Source organism: Podarcis erhardii (genome assembly GCF_964252035.2).
Source record: "Podarcis erhardii genome assembly, chromosome: 5".
Classification (NCBI taxonomy): Eukaryota; Metazoa; Chordata; class Lepidosauria; order Squamata; family Lacertidae; genus Podarcis; species Podarcis erhardii.
The window spans coordinates 36733296-36760922 of record NC_138509.1 but is presented as its reverse complement, the minus strand read 5'-3'; the positions used below and the strand labels follow the sequence as shown (position 1 = coordinate 36760922).

At 43.0% G+C, this 27627-nt stretch overlaps 1 protein-coding gene across 1 annotated transcript in view; it reads left to right on the top strand.

Moving 5' to 3' along the window:
* HTR7 (5-hydroxytryptamine receptor 7) overlaps positions 1–27247 on the top strand; it is a 47363-nt gene extending 20116 nt beyond the window's left edge. Inside the window, exons 2-3 of the mRNA XM_081861875.1 lie at positions 16010–16759; positions 24779–27247. Of these exons, the coding sequence (XP_081718001.1) occupies positions 16010–16759; positions 24779–24821 (793 nt within the window). The 3' untranslated portion in view covers positions 24822–27247. The remainder of the gene's footprint in view (positions 1–16009; positions 16760–24778) is intronic.
* The last annotated feature ends 380 nt before the right edge of the window (positions 27248–27627 follow it).

The window sequence follows — 27627 nt, the reverse complement described above, 5'->3', positions numbered from 1 at the left end:
CACTTGGAGGATGATTGATGCCAACATATAATTTGTATATTATGCTGGCTGTGTGACTTTCATCGTGAGTTATGGGGATCAAAGTGGATTTGCAGCTGGGTTTCTCACATCTAAATACCAACACTCTATGGTATCGTTGGCCCTTAAGTTATGGACTCTGAAGCACCCTTCATTTTCGCAGGACTCAGAAAGTCCCTGGCATCTCCAGGTAGGGCTGAGAGTCCATGCCTGAAACTGTGGAGAGCTGCTGTCAGTGTCGACAGTACTGAGCTTGATGAATCAATGGTCTGACTCAGTGTAAGGCAGTTTCCTTGTATCTGAGCAGGTACAACTGTCCACAAAGGCCTAATTAGTATGTCTGCTTCCTGTGCCATTTTGGTGATATTTGGAGGGAATCAATACAGGGGCAGAATGACCGATCCTGTTAGTTTCGTGCCAGCTTCGTTGCGTGATACAAGAATTGAGCTTCTATTCTGTGACATAATAGAAAGAAGGCGCACTGTTTTATTGTAAAGATGGGCCACGCAATTATTCCCACACCCTTTATACCAAGGGTGGGAGCAAGACAGATCTCCAGGCTTCTATAGTCAGGGAAAAGCCGGAACTCACCAGAACTGTGTTCCAGCACCTATTTTGTGCGTTGTGGCAGCCCCATAGTGTTGTGGTGCTGTCCCCACTCAGGGCTGTGCAACGCGGGCAGCAAGCAGGGTGAGCCAGCAAAGAAGAAAAGTCCCTCGCCCCCTAAAGAAAGCTCAACAACTTTGGGTGGGCGCTCCCTGCAAAGTCCCGACACCCCTTTTTCTATAAAAAAAGCCCTTTCTATAGTGTTTGTTTGTTTATATCATTTCCTTATGCCAGAAGGCATCAATGTGACTTACAGCAAACAGTAGAAAAGGTTCTGGCAATGCTTCTCTCCTCTCAGGCTTGCTCAGGCACGGTGTTAAGGCTCTTTCTAGCATCCTCTGGTCCCTGCACCTCTTCTCCACTGGAGGCAGGGCTTTCCTCCTCATCGGAAGATTTTCAGAGGCTCCTTGTAACACAACTCCCCCTCTATCTCTCGCCTCTGAGCTGGTGGCAGTTCCCTGACAGGTTCAAATCCCCACTCAGCCATGAAGCTCACAGGGTGACCTTGGTCCAGTCACTGCCTCTCAGCCTAACCTACCTCACAGGGTTGTTGTGGAAATAAATTAGGAGAGAGAGAGCCATGTATTACACCTTGAGCTTCTTGGAGAAAGAGGTGGGTATGAATGCAATAAAGAAGTAAATAGGATTAATTAATAAAGATTATTTTTAAACAAATACGACATAACTGTCATAGAGGCAAACTGCTGAGAACCAAGAATGACCATGCGCTAATTCCAAACAAAGCCCCTACCTTAGGGTTGCCATACGTCTGGAATTTCCCAGACATAGCCGAGATTCGGCCATCAGAAACAGTGTCTGGGTAGAAATCATTCAATGCCTGTGAAAATCCGGCCGTATGGCAACCCATGTTGGAAGTGTAGATTTTGGCAAATTTTGCAGCAACGTTTGTGTCCGGATTTTTACCTTTTGAAATATGGCAACTCTACCTAGTCTATCTCAGCATGATCACCATATGAATGAAGAAAGCCGATAAATAGCCCTCACTAGCCCTGTTCCACAACCTCCTTGAGCGCATTTGGCCCAGCTCAAAAGTCTCCTCAAAGTGTGACAAGGCCTCTTGCTTTCGGTCTGGTTAGACAGTGGTGGGGTTTGAGGTGTGGGTGTTGTAGGTGCCTCTGGAATGTAGCCTTCTGTACAAAGTTCAGGTCATAGACATAACATTGCCCCCCCCCCCCCGGAATATTGTCAATTGGGGAAAGTTTCTCCTCCCTGCTTTATTCACTTATTTCGTGTCCTGAGTGATTTGCGGCCTTCCACACTGTTGATTGTGCTTCTATGGATGGCTCTCAAATTACAGGCATAGTTCAAGACTTTATATTTTCTGTGTTTGCTCAGGGAAGAACAAAGGCAAGTAATGGATAAAACAGCGCGCTGAAAATGACTCCACTTCTCCAAAGATAAATATTGTTACAGCTTTATCATCCAAGCTATGAAGTAGGCTGAGAAGGCTGCATTCATCATCTCCTACATCATTTGCATTCTAAGGAGTTTTCTTTTTAAAAGTCTTAGCATATTTCCACCCCCCTAACCTTTCAGAAACTTAAATATATTGAGGAAAGGAGGAGGTATTGTTGAATATTAAATCCGTTACTACCAACAAACCGAGGGTCGGGGGGTGGGGGAACCTGGAACTGGTCCGTAGGCCCAATATCATTATCTTCCCCACCCCACCTGTCAATCACCTGACATCATGTCCAGTGGCCTTTATTTCTGCTTGCAGGCGTCAACAGAAGCCCCTTTCAAAGCACTGTCTTGAGCAGTGCTTTGAAAGCCTTTCCCAGTGGGCTGGGGTGCCAGAGGTTCCCCACCCTTGGACTAAGAGACAGTGTGTGCTTGTGCGTGTGTGTGTGCGCGCACGCGAGAGAGAGAGAAAGATTTCGAAACCCAGCTTTCATTTCTGGGAGAAAAGGGTTTGTCCCTCCTTTCTATGGTTTCCACCTGCCTCCTTTGCCCCATGAGTGTGAAGGCAAATGGCCTCTGTGTCAGCATTGACATGTTCTGCCATAGCCTTTCCCCTTCACAAAGGGGTCGGGAAATGCTTCTGCCTCAACTGAGCCCTAGGTTTCCCCACCGTCTGCTTTATCTGGTGGAGCAGAGTTTGTCCTGGCCAGCTACATTTAACAGATGGTGCGGCTAGTGCTTAAGATAGTAGGGAGACAGAGCAACAAAATGACGGCAGGTCCCAGAGATCTAAGTTGGTGCATCACACTGTTTATATACTTCACTTATTGCTTTTTGGGCCAGGAATACTCACTGAATACAAGGCATGCTAACTGCAGTGCTGCTGGGGGAACCTGATCCAAGCTGGCTAGTAGCCTCTTCATTATTTTCCTGGCAAAAGACATGTCTGTCATGTCACCACTGCAGTCATAATCCTCTGTGTATGTGTGTGTGCTGTCTATGCCATTGTTTGTGTGCATATATTTCACAATAAACCATACTGCACTGAAACAATCTACTAAACAAAGGCAGCTGTTCAAACAGCTCAGGACTCGAGGAGTGTGTGCTTGTAGTGTTGGATGTTACTCTTGGCAACTGCATCTTGTTTGACTTGGGCTACAATCCACTCGCTTTCTCCTGCTGAATGTCACAAGGCAGAACCCACAATTGGATCGCCTCTCTCTTGTCACTTAAGGGAAGCCATTCTGTATCACCTGTGGTGAAGGGTGAGCAAGAAATGCCTGGAAAGCAGGTGGAGAATTTTGTGCTTTGAAAGGGAAGGGTCCTAGCTCAGCTTTGGATGGTGAAGGCTCCAGACTCAATCCCTGGCATCTCCAGGCAGGACACAGAGAGAACCCTGTCAGAAACCCAGTCAGTCAGTATGGACAATGCCAGTGGCGTAACATGGGTTGCCAGTGCCCGGGGCTGCATGGAGGAAGGGTGGGACGGAGTACACATGCACCTTCAACTGCCTAATGGTGTCTGTATCACCCAGAAGATTGCAGCTGCAGAGATAAGAAAAAAAGAGTCACCTGGAGAAGTCACTTCCTGGTTTGCAAACAGAAGCGTTTTCAGCTTCTCATGCTCCTATGTAAGAATAACAGAGAAATAAGTAGACCAGAGCAGGGGAATCTATGGGCAAAGATGAAGACGTGTCTATTATGAGAGGGTTTAAAATTTTTTCTTTATTCCATTTCATGATAAACATAGATACAGTGGTACCTCGGCTTAAGTACTTAATTCGTTCTGGAGGTCCGTACTTAACCTGAAACTGTTCTTAACCTGAAGCACCACTTTAGCTAATGGAGCCTCCTGCTGCCGCCGCGCTGCCAAAGCACAATTTCTGTTCTCATCCTGAAGCAAAGTTCTTAACCTGAAGCAATACTTCTGGGTTAGCGGAGTCTGTAACCTGAAGCGTATGTAACCTGAAGCGTATGTAACCCAAGGTACCACTGTACAAATATATATTCCAAGAAAAATGGTGAAAAACCGATAAGCACCTGCATGACTAAGAAAGGGGTTGGAAAAGCTCACTAGTGCAGAAAACAGAAAAAGGATAAGGAAAGGAGGCACAGCAATTATTTGCAGCGGACGTATTGGGAGTTAGAAGTAAATGGTTTCAAAACTCGGCATCTGAGGAAAGAAAGGGCAAAGGAGAAACCCTGCTGTGAAAGCACCTCCGCTGCCAGATTATAAACGACTTTTGAATGAAAGCGGAATGAAGAAGGATCTCGAAAGGGATGAAACGCTTATTTCTGAAGACGGAAATGAGGAAAATGAATAGCCAAGGAAACATACAGAGAGGTAAAAGGAAAATAGAAAGCCATGAGCAGTAGGGGAGCCAAATGAGAAGCGTGTGGATGACAGATAAATGGAGTAAATATATGTACACACACACAAGGCTTTTAAAAAGCCATTTGCAAGATAGGGGACTCATTAAAAAAGAATTCAAGACAATCACAGGGACAAAGAAAAGAACACAGGAAGTACAAAAAGACATCAGCGCGGATCATATTAAAATTAGGAAAGGAAAAAAAAACTGATGGTGGAGTTGATGCTAAAACTGAGAGATTTGGAGGAAAAAAGCTCCCCCATGTGTAATGTTTGCAAGGCCTGCTTTGATACAGCGTTTTGGTTTTATTGCATCAGAATCTGGAGGTATTCCAGTCCAGGTTTTATCAGCTGCCTAAACAAAGAGTCTCTCTCCACTGGTTGGACTTCAGAACCAGGCAGTGATGACAAATTCTGGTATGCTTCACTCTACATTTCCACTTTGAACACTTCTAGGTAGTCATGCTTGCACTGACTCTGCACCGTCCTGAGTCCAGGAAGCACACCATCCCATAGAACATACAGTGGTACCTCAGGTTACAGACGCTTCAGGTTACAGACTCCGCTAACCCAGAAAAGTACCTCGGGTTAAGAACTTTGCTTCAGGATGAGAACAGAAATCGCGCAGCAGCGGCACGGCGGCAGCGGGAGGCCCCATTAGCTAAAGTGGTGCTTCAGGTTAAGAACAGTTTCAGGTTAAGAACGGACCTCCGGAACGAATTAAGTTCTTAACCCAAGGTACCACTGTAATGTTTGTGATGGTATGGGCAGTAGTCTGATTTTGGTAAAGAAAAGAAGAAAAAAGGTGCCTCTCAAGTTCATGAAGTAAATACTGTAAATCAATATATACAGTTGTACCTTAGTTTTTGAACAGCTTAGTTCTCGAATGTTTTGGCTCCCGAACACTGCAAACCGGGAAGTGACTGTTCTGATTTGCAAAATATTTTTGGAAGCCAAATATCCGATGGGGCTTCTGCGGCTTCCAATTGGCTGCTGGAACTTCCTGCAGCCAATCAGAAGCTGCACTTGGTTTCTGAATGTTTTGGAAGTCGAACGGACTTCCGGAACAGATTCCGTTTGACTTCCAAGGTATGACTGTATTGCAACTCTGTGAGGGGTAAACTACAGTTCCCATGATTCTTTAGGAAGGGGGGGAAATGTGTCAAGTTGCAGATCCTCTCTCAGTGATTTTCTGCACAGGGGCTGGTATATAGGGGTGTACAAATCTGCTAGTTTTAGTTCTCTTAAGTTGTCATGTTTCCAGTCTTAAACACAGTGTTCTACATTTCTGCAGCAATCTGTGGTCCCCCCCAAGCCCCCACCCCAATGAAAATTCAACAGTGTTTCAGTGCAAATTTTCCCCAATACACATATCTTTGTATGCAATTTTTATTAACATAATGTATTTTTGCAAGCAATTTTCCCCTATATATATATATAATGCATTTTTCTATATTATTTCCACCAATATATGCACACCAATATTTGCACATTTCCCCCTAATATATGCATTTTCTGTACTTTCTGTATGGTAGGAAAACTGCACTGCAAAATTTGGAAAAGTGTGAATTTCAAAGGATAGAGGTGTTTCAGTTCACATATTGGTTCAATAACTGCAAATGAGGTAGATTCTTATCAAAAAGCAAACAAAAATCAAAATTCGTCCTTATGCCTACTGATACATGTATACATTTCTGTTCAGCCATTCTCCAGACTTCCTGCAGAGTAGGTAACTGAATTATTTACTTTGTGTTAAAGAAGAATCTTAGTTTTCAAGGTTAATCGAATGTATATATTGAGGTGAATGGTTTGAGGCATACAAGATTGATGCTGTTTTTATCTTGCAGCTGAAATAGAAGTATTAGTGGGACTAGTTTGATGTATTTTTATGTAGATTAATGCATTTTAATTTCAAATAGCATATTTTGTAGAACCAATATAGTTTTGCACTGACATGTCTTTCTCAATCTAATGCATTTTAATCACGTTGCTCTGTTGCTTGTGCAATTTCTCAAAAATACCTCAATGCATTAACTTTCATTGGTGGGCACTTCAGAAATATATAATATACATATGATTGACCTTAAATGGGACCGTTTTTAACCCTTGGCCACTTATATTAAAAAATAAAACTCAGTTAGGAAATGGCTAGATGTTCATTAACCTTCCTAAACAGAAGCTTAAAAAATAAAGGATTGATGGACATTTTACTACCCAAGCCAAATTCTATTGTATCTAACGTGCTGCTAGTGTGTTAAAACAGTCAAGATCCCAGGATTCCCAGGCATGCACCTCCAGATGGTGGAGACATTGGGTGCCATTCTGGTCCCTGGGCATCTTCGCTTGGCGTCAAGTGGCTGATAAAGGTAAAGGACCCCTGACAGTTAAGTCCAGTCGCGAACGACTCTGGGGTTGTGGTGCTCATCTCGCTTCACTGGCCGAGGGAGCCAACGTTTGTCTGCAGACAGTTTTTCTGGGTCATGTGGCCAGCATAGCTAAGTCGCTTCTGGCAAAACCAGAGCAGTGCACAGAAACGCCGTTCACCTTCCTGCCAGAGCGGTACCTATTTATCTACTTGCACTTTGACGTGCTTTTGAACTGCTAGGTTGGCAGGAGCAGGGACCGAACAACAGGAGCTCTCCCCGTCGCGGACCTTCCGATTGGCAAGCCCTAGGCTCAGCCAGGTGCAAAATGTGCCTGGCGCCTGGTGATTTTCTAATGCTGTTGGACTCCCAATTTCCATCATTCCTGACCACTGGCTGGGATGGGAACCCAAAAAACATCTAGATGGTATCTAGCATCCTTCTTAACATTCAAACAAATTACAATGTTTTTGTAGATACATCTTGAATTTCTCCCAGTCTTCCTCCATCTTTTCTTCTCCCAGGTCTCGGATTCTGCCAGTCATCTCGGCCAGTTGCATATAGTCCATCAGCTGCATCTGCCACTCTTCCAGTGTGGGTAAATCTTGAGTTTTCCAATTTTTTGCGATGAGAATCCTTGCTGCCGTTGTTGCATACATGAAAAATGTTCGATCCTTCTTTAACACCTTCTGGCCGACAATACCCAGAAGGAAGGCCTCTGGTTTCTTAGTGAAGGTATACTTAAATACCTTTTTCAGCTCATTGTATATCATTTCCCAGAAGGCCTTCACCTTAGGGCATGTCCACCAGAGGTGGAAGAATGTTCCTTCATTTTCTTTACATTTCCAACATTTATTGTCAGACGAATGGTATATTTTGGCAAGTTTAACTGGGGTCATGTACCATCTATATATCATTTTCATAACATTTTCCTTCAGAGCATTACATGCAGTGAAGTTCAACCCAGTGGTCCACAACCTTTCCCAGTCCTCGAACATAATGTTATGCCCAATATCCTGTGCCCATTTTATCATAGCCGATTTAACCATTTCGTCTTGTGTGTTCCATTTTAGCAGCAAGTTATACATTCTAGATAGTACCTTGGTTTTGGGTTCTAACAATTCTGTTTCTAACTTCGATTTCTCCACCTGGAACCCTAACTTTTTGTCATTTTTAAAAACTTCTTTAATCTGAGCATAATGTAACCAGTCTCGCACCTTATCCTTCATTTTCTCCAAACTCTGCAATTTCCAATTGTCTCCATCTTTTTCTAATAATTCCCAATATTTTGGCCATTTGGCCTCCATATTGGGTCTTTTTCGGGCCTTAGCCTCCAGAGGTGAGAGCCACCTTGGAGTTTTGTTTTCCAATAAGTCTTTATATTTCGTCCAGACATTGAACAGTGCTTTCCTGACAATATGGTTCTTAAAGGCCTTATTGATCTTAACTTTGTCATACCATAAGTATGCATGCCAACCAAAAGCATTGTTAAAACCTTCCAAATCCAGCACGTCAGTGTCTTCGAGAAGTAGCCAATCTTTTAGCCAGCAGAAAGCTGCGGCTTCATAGTACAACTTTAAGTCTGGCAGGGCAAAGCCACCTCTTTCTTTCGCATCTGTTAATATCTTAAACTTAATTCTGGGCTTTTTGCCCTGCCAGACAAATTTAGATATATCTTTCTGCCACTTCCGGAAGCACTCCGTTTTGTCCACAATCTGTAATGTTTGAAACAAAAACAACATTTTTGGCAATACATTCATCTTAATAGCAGCAATTCGGCCTAACAAAGAAAGCTTCAATTTTGTCCAACTATCCAAGTCTCTCTTAATTTCAGACCAACATTTTTCATAATTGTCCTTAAATAGACTCAGGTTTTTTGCTGTTATGTTTACCCCTAGGTATTTTACTTTTTTAACCATAGTTAGTTCTGTTTCTCTCTGAAACCTTTCCGACTCTGTATCTGTCAAATTTTTTCCCAACACTTTAGTTTTCTGTTTATTTAATTTAAATCCTGCCACCCGACCAAAATCCTGTATCAGTTGTAATACTCTTTTCGTACTAGATTCTGGCTCCTGCAGAGTCAAAACTAGGTCATCTGCAAAAGCTTTCAATTTGTATTGTTTCGCTCCGACCTGAATCCCTTCCACCAACCGGTCCCCTCTGATCAAGTTCAAGAGCACCTCCAGAACCGAAATGAATAACAAAGGGGAAATCGGGCAGCCTTGTCGTGTTCCTTTTTCAATTTTGAACTCTTCTGTAACCACATTGTTAACTATCAGTTTGGCCTTTTGTTCTGAATATATTGCGTCAATCCCATTCTCAAACCCCCGTCCCACTCCCATTTCATTCAAATTTCCCTTCATAAATTTCCAAGAAATATTGTCAAAGGCCTTCTCCGCATCTATGAAAATTAACACTGCTTTTGTATTTATGTCTGTTTGCAAAAGTTCCAAAACGTCAATAATGTTCCTAGTATTTGCAAACATATGTCTACCTGGGAGAAAGCCTGCCTGGTCTTTATGAATTACTTCATTAAGCACTCTTTTGAATCTACTTGCCAAAATGTCTGCAAATATTTTGTAATCCACATTCAAAAGGGAGATGGGACGATAGTTTTTGAGTTGTGTCTTTTCAGCTTCAGATTTTGGTATCAATGTGATAAAGGCTTCCTTCCACGATTCCGGCGCCTTCTTCCCTTCCATAATTTCATTACAGACCTCCATCATTGGTTGGGTCAGATAGTCTTTTAGTGTCTTGTAATACTTGGAGGTCAAACCGTCTGGCCCTGGAGATTTGCCCAGTTGCATGTTCTGAATAGCTTGTTCAATCTCTTGTTGTGTTATTTTGTTGTTCAGGATTAATCTGTTTTTTTGTGACAACTTTGTTAATCCATTTCTTTCCAGAAATTGTTTAATCTCAACCTCATCTTGCGGCCCTTGAGTGTATAATTTTTTAAAGTATCTCTGGAAGCACTTTCTAATTTCCATGGGGTTCTGGATATTTCTTCCTTCAATTTCTAGGTTTGTAACTGTATTTAATTTCTGTCTCTTCTTCAACTGCCAAGCTAGCAGTTTTCCACATTTATTTGCCGATTCAAAAGTTTTTTGTTTCATTAATTTAATCTTCCATTCTATTTCTTGGTTTATCAATTTAGAATATTGGGCTTGATATAGTTTAATTTCTCTCAGAATCGGCTGTGACTTCGGGTTTGATCTTAATTTCTTCTCCAATTCTTTAATTTTCTGCAAAATCTTATCTTTCCTTTCATTTTGTGTTCTTTTCTTTACAGTGTTCTGTTGTATCAAGAACCCCCTCATCACAGCTTTGCTTGCGTCCCAGATAGTTCTTTTTTCCACCGTAGTGTTCATATTTATTTCAAAATAATCCTTCAAGGTTTTTTGGGCCTTCTTGACAATCTCCTGATCTCTAAACAAGCTATCATTCATCTTCCATCTAAAGGAGCCGGTTGGCAATAGTGTCATATCCATCTTCAGCGCATTATGGTCGGAGCAGGTCTTTGGGCAGATTTCCACTTTTCTGACCTTGGGTGCCAGACCTCTAGATATCCATATTTGGTCGATTCTTGTCCAAGTCAGTTGGGCTTCAGAGAAGAATGTTCCCTCTCTTCCCAGGGGGTTCTTAGTTCTCCAAATATCAATCCAGTCCATATTGTCAGCCATTTCAAAAAAAGTCTTTGGTAGTCTGCCGTCTTTTGTAACGTTTTGATTTTGTGACTTATCCATGTTTGTCGATACGACCCCATTCATATCTCCCATCATAATGATGTTGTTGTAGTCCAGATAGTCCAGCATAGTCTCATGCAACTTCTTGTAAAATTCCGATTTCCCGTCATTTGGTGCATAGATTCCTAATATCAGAATCTTTTCTCCTTGGTGTTGTATCTCAATTCCTAATATTCTTCCATGTTCATCTTTGAATAAGAATTTAGGTGACAGGCTCTCTTTTGCATATATCACCACTCCTCGCTTCTTTACTCTGTCCGAAGATATAAATTCTTGGCCAAGTCTTTTGTTTATTAACACCTTTCTATGGAGCCTAGTCACGTGTGTTTCTTGTAAGCAGATAATATCCAATTGTTCTTTTTTTAGTATATGAAAAATTTTCCTCCTTTTTTCCGGGATATTGCAGCCATTAATGTTCCAACTCAAAAGTTGCAGAGACATCCTGAATAAATCTGGTTATTTTTCAAGGGGTGGTATCTTGTTCAGAGAATCTTCAGAGTCCAAGGGTGCAGATGCCTCTGGTGTTTCAGGCCCTGGAAGTTGGTCAATTCCTTTGTGAAGGTCCTCTCCGTATACGTTCAGAAATTTATCTCTGTCTTCCGATGTTCTGATTTTGATCTTCTTCCCTCTAAAGGTAAAAGATAGTCCTTGAGGAAATTCCCACCTAAAGATGATTGAATTCTTCCTTAGTAGTCTTGTCAACTCCAAATAGTCAGATCTAAGATCTAGCAGTTGTTTAGGAATATCCTTGTAGATCTCAATTCTTTTGTCCAAAATGTCCAGTGACTTTCCGTAGTGTAGGCCCAAAATCTTATCCCTTTCCTCCTTTGACCTCAATATTATCAAACAGTCTCTGGGCTTCTCTTTCTTTAGAAGTCTTCCGAGCCTAAAAGCTGAAACAATTTTAAAGTCCTTTTCCTCTAAACTCCAAAATTTGGAGAATTCTTTAGTCAGAAACTCAGCTAGGTTGCCTTCTTCCACTTCTGGTATTGCTCTTATCCTTAAATTGCTCTCCCTGTTCCGCAGTTCAAGCATGGACAAATAGGTCTGATGTTCGCCTACTTGCTTGCAGAGTGGTCTTACCTCTTGTTCTAAATTTTCAAGTTTTTGGCTGGTATCTTCAGCCAATTTCCGATTTTCCCCTGCAGCCTCCTTCAATTCTCCGATTGCTTGAGTATTCTGTGCGACTTGTCCAGATAATTTATTTAAACATTCTATGTTCTGCTCAATTTTATATGTTTGCTCATCAGCTTTCTTGTCCAAAGATTCTACTTTCTTATCCAAAGATTCTAATTTTTCAAAAATTTTCTCTAAAATAGTAGTGCTTGCCCCTGAGGCCATATCTTCCAGTTGTAATTCCTCAGTTTCTCCCTCCCCTGCCCGTGGCAGAGAAACAGTTTCGACCTCAGAGGGCAAAGTAGGCACAGATGATCTACGTGCCTGTGAGGCTGCGGTTAAAGTTGTCAAAGTTGTTTGTTTAGTTCTTCCTCTCCTTCTTGTACCACTCATTCCAAAGTTATCTAAAATTCAAGGTCAAGCTGAGTTGTTCCCATGAGAAAGCCCCGGCACAGATGGTCACAGTCAATAAGGGGCCGGGAAAAAGAAAGTAAAGTGAAAGTCACTGTTATAAGTCCCAAATCCTCTAGGGGGAGTTTAAAATATTTCAGGGAAGAAATCAATTTCAATTAAAATAAAGTCAAATTTCTAAGTCCAAGAACCTTCAATAAAAAGATTTTTCAGCAGAGTTAAGGTTTAGTACAACAACAGTATTTCTGATGGTGTAAGCTGGTAATCCAAATGCTTCAAAGTAACAAGTTCAGACTCTCTCAGATTGTTTCAAAGTTCAGATTCAAAGTATCCAAGCTGCAAACTGCAAGCTGACAGCTCAATTTCTCAGGCAATTCCAGCACCTGGGGTTTTTAGTTAAAATGTAGCTCCAAAGGGAGAAAGATTAAAATATAACTAGAATTCATAAGAGTCCAGCACATGAGGTTATTTATTCCACTTAAAATAAAGTTCAATGGGTGCTCAGATCAAATAGTTTATAAGGTCTCTCTTTGCCTCCACTCCTCCAGGCTCTTTGCGTTCAAGTTCAATGGGAGCGGAAGACGGACTTCCTGTTTTTCGTCAATCCGCTTTCAGCCAAATTTAATGTTTTAAAGTCCCGAATTACATACAGTCCGTTGTTTACTCACGGGTTGTTGTTTTTAAAGCATAAATTTCAGGAAGAAAGGTCAGCGCTCACTGGCAACAGCTACGCGGCTTCACTCCGCCGATTGCGGAACGACCCACAGCGCCGCAGCCTCCTCCGCGATCCGGAGCCCCTTACGAGGCTCCCTCAACGTTTCGGTGGCCGCTTCTGGCGCCCGCCGGGTCCCGGGACCGCAGGCTTCTGCTGCCTGCGGTTTTCCGTTTTTGGGTCTCCGCTGCGCCGTAGCGGACGACCCTTTCTCGTGCGGAGCTTCCCTTCCCGTTAGGAAAGGGCAGCCATTACCCTTCGCGCCGCCTCCGGAAGTCCCAAGATTGATGCTGTTTTTATCTTGCAGCTGAAATAGAAGTATTAGTGGGACTAGTTTGATGTATTTTTATGTAGATTAATGCATTTTAATTTCAAATAGCATATTTTGTAGAACCAATATAGTTTTGCACTGACATGTCTTTCTCAATCTAATGCATTTTAATCACGTTGCTCTGTTGCTTGTGCAATTTCTCAAAAATACCTCAATGCATTAACTTTCATTGGTGGGCACTTCAGAAATATATAATATACATATGATTGACCTTAAATGGGACCGTTTTTAACCCTTGGCCACTTATATTAAAAAATAAAACTCAGTTAGGAAATGGCTAGATGTTCATTAACCTTCCTAAACAGAAGCTTAAAAAATAAAGGATTGATGGACATTTTACTACCCAAGCCAAATTCTATTGTATCTAACGTGCTGCTAGTGTGTTAAAACAGTCAAGATCCCAGGATTCCCAGGCATGCACCTCCAGATGGTGGAGACATTGGGTGCCATTCTGGTCCCTGGGCATCTTCGCTTGGCGTCAAGTGGCTGATAAAGGTAAAGGACCCCTGACAGTTAAGTCCAGTCGCGAACGACTCTGGGGTTGTGGTGCTCATCTCGCTTCACTGGCCGAGGGAGCCAACGTTTGTCTGCAGACAGTTTTTCTGGGTCATGTGGCCAGCATAGCTAAGTCGCTTCTGGCAAAACCAGAGCAGTGCACAGAAACGCCGTTCACCTTCCTGCCAGAGCGGTACCTATTTATCTACTTGCACTTTGACGTGCTTTTGAACTGCTAGGTTGGCAGGAGCAGGGACCGAACAACAGGAGCTCTCCCCGTCGCGGACCTTCCGATTGGCAAGCCCTAGGCTCAGCCAGGTGCAAAATGTGCCTGGCGCCTGGTGATTTTCTAATGCTGTTGGACTCCCAATTTCCATCATTCCTGACCACTGGCTGGGATGGGAACCCAAAAAACATCTAGATGGTATCACATTGGCTTAGCTTATGGAGCGCCACAAGATTCTTGGTTGTTTTTGCAGAGACAGATGGGCGCTGCTTTCCCTCTGAACATAATTTCAAACTGTTGAACTGTCCCATCAGTCTGTCTTGGCAAAACTGTCGAGAAACATGTGGAACTGCAGGTGAAACATAAGCATTTGTTTTATTCTTACCCTATTCCAAAAGCTGCCTGTTCTTTAACAGCAGGGAAGGGCTTACCTGTGGCTTTTCAGATACTGTTGGACTCCAACTCCCATCAGCGCCAGCCAACATGAACAACAGCCAGAGATTATGGGATTTGTAGTTGTAGATGGAAGATGCCAGGTTACCCACCCGATGCTGAGTAGCATTATAAATGGTGTTAGCTTCATGAATTCTTCCATCTTGTAAAGCTTCTTTTTAATCCTGTGTCTGGGATGGAATCTAAAAACACTTGGACGCATTTTATTTAACAAAAAACCATTGATATGAGAATTAAAGCAAGCAGCCCTTTCATGCAGTGAAATGACCACGAAATGCTCCTTTGTTTCAAGTCATTGTAAGCTAATCAAACCGTGGAAGAAATCTGCGTGTTCCAAAATAGTCCCCATAAGAAGCGTGACTCAATAATGCTGCGAAATGCCTTTATTCATTTAAGCAGAATGAAAACATTTAACTCTCTTTGAAATTGATTTTGCCGCATTTAGAACATTTATAAATACCAAAGACTAACATTTTCATTGAAGCTGCTGCTTTATTCTGCTTTGAAGAATCACACCCCAACCCCCGCTCCACCCACATGCAAATTTTTAAAGGCAAGGTTTGAAATGGGGTTTTTTTTTGGGGGGGGGGGAGCTCACAGAAGCATTAGGGAGAATGAACTCAAACCAAACTTGGAATGAAAACCGGACCCAATCTTTGTTCCAGAATCAAAACCAGTGGAGACTGATCCATCAGGGAGAATCTGGCATTGCCCCACCAGCCTCAGCCAGCCCCCACCTGCCTACCTTCTTACTTTCAACTTTTCTAAGGAGTGGCATTTGGCTGTCCTTCATCTCAGCTTGTCTATCTTAGCGGGAAGAAGGATGGGAACAAATGTTGCCTGTCAGTCACTCTGGCTCCACCTCCTCTTGGCCTCTCTCCCAATCACCTTACCAGTCCCAATGGCTACTACTGGCCACCACTATCCTGAAGCCCTCTCTGTAGAGCCTAAAATAATAGTTATTGGTGCCAATGCAGATTCCCTCCCCCAAGGCAAAACCAGTTTCAAAGGAGGATTATCCTCGGGACAAAGGCAGGGAAGAAAAGGTTTATATTTTCCCACCCTGTGCCCATGTTTGCTCTGAACCTGGTAATTATCATCCTTCCCAGTGCATGCTATTTGCATTAAAAAAAAAAAAATACCTGCCCATTGAATGTCTAGTTTGGCTCTGACCATGAAGATAATCAGCCTCTGAGTAGAAATGGGAAAAGACAGCATTTCTGTATGCTCTCACTTGCTACAGTGTTCAGCCTGTTTTTACATTGCGGAAGCCTTTCTCTCGATCCTTTGACCTAAAGGCCAACCAGTATGGAGCGGTATACAGTACTGGACAGTTGCAGTCCTATTTTGGCATTTCCCATCATGCAACTCCCAACTCCCATTAGGCCAAACCCCTGAAGATGGGTTGCTGTAAAGCACACTTAAAAAGCTGCGCAAAAGAAACCAAAAACTAGAATTGTTTCATGCAAGAGAGAGAGAGAGAGAATAAAATCTGGTTGGTGCATGCATTACCTTTTACTCTCCTGCTTGCTAGTTACCCTAGAAATTGGGTGTTTTAAAGATCCATGCTGGTATGAAATGCAAACTCATTGTTTCATCTTTTGTTTGCAGGTCAAATTCTTATTACTAGCTACAGTTTAGCCTGCGGGGCTCCCCGCTGCAAGTTACAACAGCAGTAGTTTTGCCCACAAACTTTGTAACTAACAAAAGGCACACTAACTCTGCTTTCTCTCTGCTTTCTAGGTACCTTGGAATCACCAGGCCCCTCACCTATCCCGTCAGGCAGAATGGGAAGTGTATGGCTAAAATGATCCTGAGCGTGTGGCTGCTGTCGGCTTCAATTACTTTGCCGCCCCTCTTTGGCTGGGCTCAGAATATCAATGACGACAAAGTTTGCCTCATCAGCCAAGACTTTGGTTACACCATTTATTCCACGGCGGTGGCGTTTTACATTCCCATGTCCGTGATGCTTTTCATGTACTACCAGATCTTCAAAGCCGCCAAGAAGAGTGCGGCCAAACATAAGTTCGCCGGTTTCCCCCGCCCTGAAGAAAATGAAGGGATCGTTTCAGCGAACGGCATCGCGAAACTGCACAAGGAATCGGAAGAGTGCACAAATTTTTCGCGGCTGCTTAAGCACGAGCGGAAGAACATCTCCATCTTCAAAAGAGAGCAGAAAGCTGCCACCACCCTGGGGATTGTTGTCGGGGCATTTACGGTGTGCTGGCTGCCATTTTTCATACTTTCCACCGCCAGACCCTTTATCTGCGGGACGTCTTGCAGTTGTATCCCCCTGTGGGTCGAGAGGACATTTCTCTGGTTGGGTTATGCAAACTCTCTCATCAACCCCTTTATATATGCCTTCTTCAATCGGGACCTGAGGACAACCTATCGCAATCTGCTGCAATGCAGATATAGGAATATCAACCGTAAGCTATCGGCCGCAGGCATGCACGAGGCCCTGAAGCTTGCTGAAAAGCCAGAGTTTGTTCTGTAAGGTCATTTTGCCTTTTATTACACTTATTTGCTGGTTCTTTGTGTAAGCTTTCTCTTCCAAGTAACACCAAATACAGATAAGAATGATTGTGTCTGATTGCAGATTATTCTCTTTTAGTTGAAAATTTCTGTCAGTCTTATCCCAGTTTGTTGTAGCTTTCCCCTCAAGAATCTGGAGAGAATGCTAAGAATTAGAGTTCCCTTTTCTACCCAACTACAGTTGCCCCAGAAAGACAGAATAACAACTAAATAAGTTCATGTGTGAGTGCTTAGCATCATCATAGTATTTGGATACCCCAGTACCAAAATTCTTTGTATTAAAGCAGTCATATGTGAAGAGGGTGGGTTGTGTTTTTTTTAAGATAGTGAGCATCTTAATTTAGGATTTCTGTCTGAAGATCTTCTAGTGTGTAGCTATACAAAACTGTGTTACTCCAAACTTGGTAGCTGCTTATACTTTTTTTGCCCAGGAGAGCATAACCACAAACTAGCCATCAGGCCTAATAGCTGTGGGCACATAGCTGTTGTTTTTAAAGCTCTGCTTTGTGACTGGATGCTGCCATTGATTGGCTCCCATTGTTATTTCCTGCACTCCTCAGATTACCAGCAAAATCTGGTGAATGATCCATGGAGCATTTTCTCCAAATGATTAGGTGCATGCCTGCTTGATGTCTTCTAGGCTTATTTTTCACTGTTTCTTGAAGTTTAGCTTGACAATGCGTTTAGAAAGCATAAGAGTTTCGTAGGACAGATGGACCCCAAATAAACAATAGTTTTGCTGATCACAGCCTATGAGCAGAATCTCAACATTATTTACTTTGAGTCAGTCCCAAAGACTTTTTATAGAACAATAAGTGGATTTGGGATTGCAGGGTCCGCTGAGGCTAACTGTTGCTAAAGATGCATCTTTCAACCCTGGGACCTTGATCAAAATCCTTGCTGATTCTCTATTGAAGTTGAGAAACTAACAAAAAGAAGCAGTGCTGTCTTGAGAGCTTTGGTACGTTACTATTATTTGAAATCATTGGAACGACAAACATAGACAACTGGGTGAATTGTATAACTGGGGTGAGGAACTTTTGGTCCGCCAGATGGCGATAGACTCCAACTCCCATCAGCCCCAGGCAGCATGGCCAATAGTAACCGATGATGGGAGTTGGAGTTCAGCAGGAGGGCCACAGGTTCCACAGTCCTATTGTATATGATGTGATCCAGTGGGCCCTTTTAGGCATGTACAAAAACATGCACACTTGCAGTGGTGCATAGATAGCCAGTGCTGCTGACTACAACTCCCACCATCCCTGATTACTGGCCATGCTACTCAGGGCTGATGGGAGTTGTTGTCCAAAAAATCTGAAGCTATGACGTTGACTTACACCTGCACTAGGATATCATTTTCTCTCTCTTTCTTTTCCTTTTGGCAGCAGAACTTGGTACTCTGCTGGGCTATTTCTGGTGCTACCCTGCTTTTGGGGGACAATCTGTTCAGTAGCACAGTGGTCTCAAAAGCCTGACTGCACATACCAACTTCTCTGCACAGCCCTCTGTCCATGTTGCGCAGATAAGGAACAGGATGTCTCCCTCCTCTGCTGTTAGTGGGAATGAGGCCTGTGTGATCTGTTCAGGTGTTTGCTCAGGTGGTCTATTGGCAGGACTTTGCCTGAGAGCATCTGCTTCTTTGTAGGAAAATTGGCCCTGTGTGCTCTCTCGCTCAGCCATAATTCTGAAGAAAGGAAGTTATTGTGCTCTCCCTCTCTCCCTTATTGGGGGCATGAAAGCTATCAAGTGAAAGTAATACTAGGCACCAGAACATGATGAACAATGGCAGGAGTGATGTCAGGGTTGTTGCTTTCAGATCATTTTTGTTTTATGTTTTGCCCAGGTAGCGTTTCTTGGGGGTGTGGGGGCAGAGGAATTTGCTTTTGCATTGTGGTATTTTGATATATTTATTTACTGTTGTTTTATTGCATTAGTTTTATTTTATACTTTTGTGCACTGCTCTGGAATATTTTGATGAAGGGTGGTTAATAAATATTTCAAACACTAATATGTATTTAGAAGGATGTCTATTTAGAAATACAAGTTGGTTTCCTTAAGACATGCAGTTTTTCTGCATTGCTTTCATGGGTGGTCTTCAGAAAACCTCATTGGCTTTGGACATCCCTAGAAAGTGGGGTGCGGGTAGGGGATCCCGGGAACAATGAGTGGCATGGCTACCATCCAGCAGCATCCCCTGGGCACTCCTGCTGCCTTCTGCCTGGCAATTTCAGCCACTAAACTCAGCCTGCCAACGTCCACAGGTTTCATCTGTTCATGAATATCCACCACTTTCCTTCCACACATCACCTTTGAGCACATACACGCATGATTTGCCTCAACACACAAACAAACAAACAAACACATGCCAGCTGACTTCATGAAGAATGCCAACGGACTCATGCACTCATCTTTCATGCTCCACTCATTCACATTAGTACTCTGGCTTTGACTCACAAATAACCACTGGCTTCTGTCAACGGACTTCTGAAGATGAGCTTCAACCAAGCTTACATCTGCAAACATCAGCCTGCTTCCGCTTTACGGCACCTAGTAGCTTCCGAATGTGAACTCCATTGGCTTCCATCCACCAACACCTGCCAGCTTCTGCTGGGTCCCTCGCCAGACATCGGCCAGCTTCCTACAGTGGATATCAGCCACCTTCCCATGATCCCACTCGTTTGCAATCCCACTCAGCGAGCAAATTTGCCTTATTATAGCACTCTGTAGCCAGATGACCACCACCTTCCATTTGCCCACTCGCTTCCTCCACATGGAAGAAGACCAAGCAATGAGGCATGCCACAGTGGGGTCCCCACTGTGTCCTGGTGAGGAAGAGGACTTTAAATCAACAGACCTTTCGCTTGGCTCACCTTTGTATTCACTCACCTGCTTTGTGCTTTTGTCATGTCACCAAAAGTCCACAGCTAATAGCAATGCTTGGAGAGGCACTATCATAATCTCTTCAGGCCTCTCAATCCTGGGTGTGCGCCTCAGCAGTGATCTATTGGTGCGCTTATTATTAATAAGGATTTGTAGCACACCCTTCGTCTGTAGTGATACCAGGGAGAAGTACACCATAAAACTAGGGTTCTGGGACCTTTTCCAGTGCATTGACCACATTTCTTTGTGGGCAACCATATGGGCTCTGTATGTGAGTGGCGGGTAGGGTCAGAGGCAGAGAGGAGCGAAGCAATGGATGCGACTCTTGCCCTCGCACAGTAGGCTCTAGTCCAGCTGTACAAAAGCCAGAGGTTTCTACACACACACCCCTCCATATTTCCTCCAGTTAAGCAGGAACCATTATCACAGTTCAGGAAAACATTCCAACCAGGCGAAAGCAATCGAGGAAGGTGTGGAGCAGGGCCAGGAAGTGGGGAATGGCCTTGGGAGAGTCCTGGGTGCCAGACAGAGGCCCCTCCAGGCTGAAGGTTTCCTACCCATGCCATAAAATTGAAGATTAAAAAAAACCTCCACCCTGCCACTGGGTTATTTGAGACCACCCTAAAACTTAGCATCATGGAGGAAGATCACCTGGAAAGTATGTAGACGCAAGTGGGGATGCTGGTGAAATTCTTAACGTTCATTTTTCAAATATCTTCACCTATTTGTTTACATTGCTGTTTAGACCACATGCAAGCATAGCTTTTGATTTTCCACTCCACAGATGGTGTTCCATATTTGTTCAGGGTAAGAGACGTGCCAAATGATTTGAAATAAATCTGCTGCAGGCAGTCGCTGAGCTGAGGATTTGCTTATTAAATGGATGAAGCCGTTGCTTTATCAGAGGCACTTGTTGGCAGGAAAGGGGAAGACCGCGGTGGTTGTTTTCTTTTTAAAAATGCTAAATGACTCTTGTTGAGCTTCAAAATTCATTGTGGGTCCTAAAGGTAGGATTTATCAGGGCCTACCATCCTGCGGAGGTCATGCTTTGGCTCTTTAGGTAAACAAGCCAAACTGTTTTTTTCAAAGATAGTTTGGGGAAAGTAGGGAAACTAAATAACCTATGTTGTATGAAAAAGAATCTGTTTCAGCCCACATTGCAGCTCCTTCTATCATTTCTTTTGGAAACGTGGACAATCCTGGTGTGCAGAAGAACTGCAGCTGAGGGATTCCCCCACTGCCCATGTAGTTTTGGGAAAGGCCTGTTCTTCCAGATTTGCAGTGGCTTCTTTTTAAATTTCTCAGCCTTACACCCAGAATGTTCTGCTTGTAACCTACAGCTGCTGCCTTCCTGAGGCTGTCACAGCCTTGGCTCCTCCTCTGTTTGATTCTGCTGGGCTCAGGCCTGGGTCGCTGACCAGGGCTTTTCCAAGGGGACAGCTTCTGTCCTTTGTAAAAGATTGCAGTCATTTGCATGCATTACTTGGGAGTAAGCCCCATTGAACTTGCAGCTCAACCCTATGCAGGTTTTACTTGGAAAATAAGTAAGCCTGCATAAGCTGGCAGCCTCCGTGAGACTTTGCTTCTGAGTAAACATGCGCAGAGTTGTAAGAGATCTAGAGTAGGCCAGGAATCCTGTTCCAGCCAGTGGTGCCATCAGGGGAAGACTTTGGGGCAAATTTCCAAGGCTCCCAAGGCAGCAGGGCTGGCTTATACCACATTTTCAGTAGTAAGTAAAGTAATGAAAAGTTACCTAACTGCACCGCTTGTTCTTTCTGGAATGATAAGCTTTGTACAGGAACATATTTCAATTTCTAACAGGCAAACATATGGTTCTTACTGATGGTCAGTCATTCTTAACATAAAACGGTAAAAAAAGAGTACTTTTTGGTTCATTTTGTCTTGTTTCATTTACTGACCTTTATTATTTATTATTCCTTCCTTCTGAAACTAGTTTTGACCTTGGATAAAACCACATGGTTAGTTAATTTCATTTCTAATGCCTATTTTCATTTTGATTTTGAAACTTAAGCTTGTCTATTTTCTAATAAAATGAAAGCCAAACCCTGCATGCATCGTATTCTGATGTCTGTTGCAAATCTTCACCCAATGTGCTTGGTCATGTATCACCTCCGGCCCTTCCCCACCAGAGTAGGATGCTTAGACTGATGGGGGTACCAAAGAACATACTGTGTGTATGTAATGGGGTTTCCCCCCTGCTGATATGCCTGCTTGTTTGTGTTCTTTAGGGCAAAACTACACCCTACTACAAAGAACATGGAGCTGCTGCTGAACACACCACCCCTGGGTTGACTCTTGTCCCCATCCCCCATCCTCTGGCATTAACATTTCATTCAACTTAACCCATATCCCTACATCATTGCAGTGTGCATTTCTCCAGCCCACTCAAAACTTATCCGCTGATGGAAGGAAATGCACTTTGTAATGACTTTGTGGGCACAGCACATGTTAAACCAGATGTTTATGGAGAGAAAAGGAAGCCCCATTTTCTGAGTAGCATGTAGTTCTACCCTTAGGGCTAAATCCTGAATCTCTGTACATCCGAGTTGCTGAGCGTTGGGCAGTGAAACACTTGCCCTCTGTCAGAGAATGCATGCCATCTCCTCTGTTTCCTCAAAAAAGTAAGCAGAGAGAAATGAATTCTGCCTTCAAAGGACCGTTGGTAGGCTTGAATGACAGAATACTTGGTAGCCTTGAGGACAAATACCCCTCTGTTGCATATGGGGGGGGGATTCTATGTGCAAAATATTGTTGCACATGAAACTGCAAATACTCCTACATATTGACTCGGCTCAATCTTGGGTTTGTTTTTAACCAGCGCTGGAGAAAGTGGCAGGATTTGGCCTTTGTCTTCTTTCACTATTGTGACAGTGTTGCTTTACGTATGTCAGTAAACAGAGCTAGAAAAGTACTTCCAGTTCCTAAGTGCCTTGCAATGCAACTGAGGGCTTGCCCAAGAGGTTTTCCCCTTGCCCTACTCCTTTCCAAGGGAAGAGCTGCTCTTTCGTGATAGAGCAGAACAACTGGCAATCTGGGGGAAAGCTGAATTGCTGTTTGCTCTGAATGAGCAGCAAAGAGCAGTTTTCCCTGGGAGAAAGCAGTGAGACAAGAAGTGTGGATAAGTCCTCAGTGCTCATTTTCTCAGAAGAAAGTTTCACTGTGTCTGGTGGGACTTACTCCATCCCTTGCAAACATGTTTTGGACCACAGCCTTATATGTCTTTTGGGCTCTACCCACAATTGTTGGGCACTATTTGCATGCTATTATTAGATGAACAAGAATAATTTTCAACACCTCTGTGTTGGCACTTAGCTTCAGTGGGAGGAAGTCTTTCTTCTCGCCAACCTAGCTAGAAATCTTTCCATACAGGAACTTTCCAGAAAGCTGAACATGCTGCCACAAGCAAGCCCATGTTTCCAAACATGTGACTGTCGAGCTTAGCATAGGAGCAGCGCAATTAGCAAAGAGGAGGTGCTTCCAGGACCACTGTTTTCCCTAAATAAATGCCCATCTTGGGATGTTTATTCCACCCAGAAATTGGCGTATTTCTATTCTTGGAGTACAGTTGGAGGAAAAACAGGTTTAATGGAAAGTATTAAACATCTCCTGAAGACCCATCTATTTCAGAAAGTTTCTGTGGCTCATAAGATTGATCACATAGCTCTATTTTATTATTTATTGACATTTCACAGAATGTTTTATTCATGTGTTCTTTGGTTTTACTTATGTATTTCTTTGTATTTCTGATTATAATGTTGAATATAGAGGTGGGGAATCCCACTCGTTTTACTCTGAAAAAGGTAATCCTTTCATTAGCGTTACAGGGCAAACACACAATTGGGATTCCTGGGTTGCATCCAAAGATACATTTAAGGAAGTTTGTGGAAGGAGAGTGTTTCTAATAAGACACATTGAATAGGTTAAGGCTTAATCTATTGATCATGAATGACATGCTATGAAGCAATGAGAGGTGTGGATCTTAAGGCAAATTAACTTGAAATTCACAGAAGGAAAGTTTCCCATTTCCTCCTCCTCTCCGAATCTGATTTTGCCCTGCCCCCAGCCACTGAAAAGTCCTTCTGAATAATCTCTCTCTCTCTCTCTCTCTCTCTCTCTCTCTCTCTCTCTCTCTCTCTGTGTGTGTGTGTGTGTGTGTGTCCTGGGGGAAGGAGGCCTAGGAAACATCTGTAAATTCAATTAAGTCAACATATTTTGGATTTAAGCCTGATTTGGGGAGATTGTTTCTAAGCAATTTTGCTTCCTTTCGTCATAACTTTGTCTCAGTCTGTAGTCTGCTTTCTTGTTTTCGTTTTACAAAAATTCCTAGGAACCATTGTTATCCAAGACACCTACAGAATCCTACCTCATCAGCGTCCTAGCCCCTCAACTAAGTTCTGTGCCTTGGTCACATAAAAATGTGACAAAGAGACCAGAATACACACACACACACACACACACACACACACACACAGACAACTCCCCATTTGCGTGGGGGTTAAGACCATTGATAAGTAGAGGCCTGCAACATTTCTGAGCTGATGTTTGGCAGGGTGAGTCAGGAGCATCGCAGCTCTATCCTCTGTCCTTCCTCCTCCCTTTTTCCCCTTGTAGTCATCACTCAGAAAACCCCTATTGACTGATTTTCACCTTAGACAAATAACCCCCACTTGTGTTGTGTTGTGATTGTCCCCAGCCTCCCAGAAATCAATCAGATAGGGACACATCCATCAAGTGGGAACTTCTGATCAGAACCTGCAGTGATAGCTGTCTCCTAAGCACTGGTCTCTCACCTATCCATTTAACCTTTAGATCACTTCACTTGTTCTTGAACAATTCTGAGAAGGCTTCCTGTTGATCCCACCTTGCTTTCTGAACCAACCAAATTCTGTCTGTATCCTACTTGACCTCCATCTTTCAAAGGGCCGGTTCCTAAAGTCTCCTATGACCTGTCATGCCCACCCTTGACATGTCATAGGACTCCCCGAAGGAACAGGGAATCTTCTTCTGTACACTATGATTATAAGTTAAAGAACATTCATCTTGATATATTTCTGTGGTTTTTATTTCTTGAAACAGGAGGAGCTCTGATTACTCAAGAAAAAAGAGCCATGACTTATGACTGGATGCAGATGAAACAGTCATATAATGAATAAGGCACTGCTGCGCAAGGAACAGCATTGAAGATCCAACCTGCAAGGAGAATGTGATGGGCTCAGGAAACACACAGGGTCTTCTTGGGAAGGGGATACTGTAAAGAAAGTCAATGAGCTTGGTATATTGTATTAAATGTACTTCAGCGGAATACAGTGACATCTCTTTTGATCGCCTTTTCTTTTCTTCAGCTGAACCGATGACCATTGTGTACAAATAAACCATTTTCTTTATTTGGGGGTGGGGGGAAGAGAATATGACAAGATTGCATAGGCAATAAGCAGTTGGATGCATGACTGAAATGGCGAGGGAGGTCCCTCTCAGGTGTGCCTTATTGTGAGGGGCTCGCTCTACTTGTCCTGCCAACCCGATGACTTTGCCAACTGGCCCTGTTAGTTGTTCTTTTATAAACCTTTCAACAAGAGTAGGCAAAATTTCACCCTGGGTATCAATATTTCCCTCGCAAGGAGAAATAATCGAAAAGCTGTGGCAACAGAAGAAACTCTAGATGGGAACTGGAGGCTGAGGCCTGTATCAAATGCAATGCTAAGTAGCCATCATCTCCCTCAGCACCAGGATTTCCATTTGTGTAATTAGACTTCCCCTCCCACCTTCCTCAAATCTTTTCTGGAGATTTGAGGGACACCCCAGATCAGATTTAGTGGGTGCCTAGGGGGAGGAGAGAGGGGAAAGTCCCATTATGCAAGTGGAACTCCTTGTGTGGATGGGACAGTTGCTTAATGCTGCATTGGATACAAGTCTGTGCAACCTTTCATCTTTATCAGTCAATGTAAAATATAAAGATCACTTGGTTACAGTTTTCTAACAACTTGTTTCTGACCAGGAAGACAAAATAGGAAGGGTAACAACACAGCTTTAGTTTATTTTTTGCACATTCCACCTCAGCCCCCTTTTTTGCTCACTTCCTTTCCAACTTGCTTCTCTTCCTGTTGCTGAGAATCATGGGAAGTGTAGACACCACTAGATTTATATTATATAAGCTTTCTTGGAAGTCTATGCTTTGCCAACCTGTCGATGGTTTGGAGGCACAAATGGGAAATAAACTTGCAGCGGTTTAGATATACCAGTTTCCTAGTGCTATGAATATCCAGGAAGGGATTATGATACAGAATGCATTTTGCAGGGTTGTTAATGTTTTCCAAGCAAAGGATTATGGTTGTGAAGATGCTTGCCACTGCAAGGTGCGAAATATTCTGGGCTGGCTCCAATGCACAAAAGGTTAGCCAGGCTTGTCTCAGATGAGAAGATGCAGCACAACCCTAACCATGGTTTATTCAAAAGGGTGTCCAGATTTACTCCCAGGTAAGTATGCTTAGACTTACAACCATAGTGCGAAAAGAGATCTTAATTGTGTGTAAAGAAATTAAAGTGCATGCTTCAAAAATGTAATTAGCTGCTGCAGAGGGAACAGAATTAGGACTCACCAATACCGCAGGCCTGTAAGAAATTATCCCCAGTGCTTCCCTGGGATGGAAGTTTCCATTTAAAGATTTTTGTCAGAACTGTGGTGGGCCTGGGATGGAATTGAAACACCCCCCCCCCCACACACACTTTGCATCCTGATTCTGAACCTAGCTCAATGATCCACCCACCCAAGACATGGCAGCTATTTAAATTGTTTAAAAGATGCACATTAACTCATTGGATGCAGTTAACATCGTATCTAGTTTGACCCTTGGCTAACATGTCCCATTGATTTCCTTTGGGCTTTAGTGCAACTGATATTGAGCTGGTTGACATGTAATGCCAAGAGAACGAAGGCATAGCTTGAACGCATACACTCCTTGGGAAGGAGATTGTGGCTGCTTCGCTCTTCCTGAAGTTCTTATTGCTGTGTTGCTGTGAGGTAAGCCATGGTTAGGCTTAGCATTTTACCACATGGTTTGTCTTGCTCCAGACAAGGATGAGCTGTGACTAAGGTTTGTTCTTGGGTTTACAGCTCATGCTTTGTCTGGAGGAGACATACCATGAGCCTGAATTAGGAAGGCACACCATAGCTTAGCTGCAAGCTGTGTGGCCAGCAGGAGGACCAAGGGAGGTTTGTGTTCTGTGTGAATCGGTTCATTCTCTGTATTTGGCCAATGTCTGGCTAAAGAAGAAGGGACAAAAGGATAAAAATGAGATCTACTCAAAAGCAGCTATCGGGTCTAAATTAGGAAAATCATTTCTCTTTGACATAGAAGGTAATTTAAATGGTGATAGTGAATCACTGGACTATATTAGGAAAATATAGGGCTACAGTGAATTCGTAGCAGATGATTCAACAAGCAAAACCCAATATATTCAACGCAACCCTTAATTTATGTGTCTGTTATCCTATTTCAATGTCATTTCGGGGTGTGCTAAAATGTGTTAATAAATTATATGAATGGTGGTATGATTTCAGCAGCTTTCTGTGTACTGTATTTCCTGTTCTTATGTGTAGATACCCCTTTTTTCACAGAGAACCATGTTTGTTGCCTTGAACTTCATGAAACCGAGGGTCACATCTGTCCTTTGTAGTGATAACAATAAATAATATTACCCAGACAACATTCTGTCAAAGCTTGCCAGAAGTGCATCCATACTTCATTATCAGCATTCATTGCACTGGTTCCTGCATACATAAATGAATGCCTTTTGCTAATTCAGATTGATTTCCTCAAATGAATGGGTTACATTGCAGATAGATCTGAATGGAATCCATGATGTGAGAGTGATAGAATGAGTGTCTGTCAGCCTTAATATTTCCATATAGGAGAATGGGAAAGCTC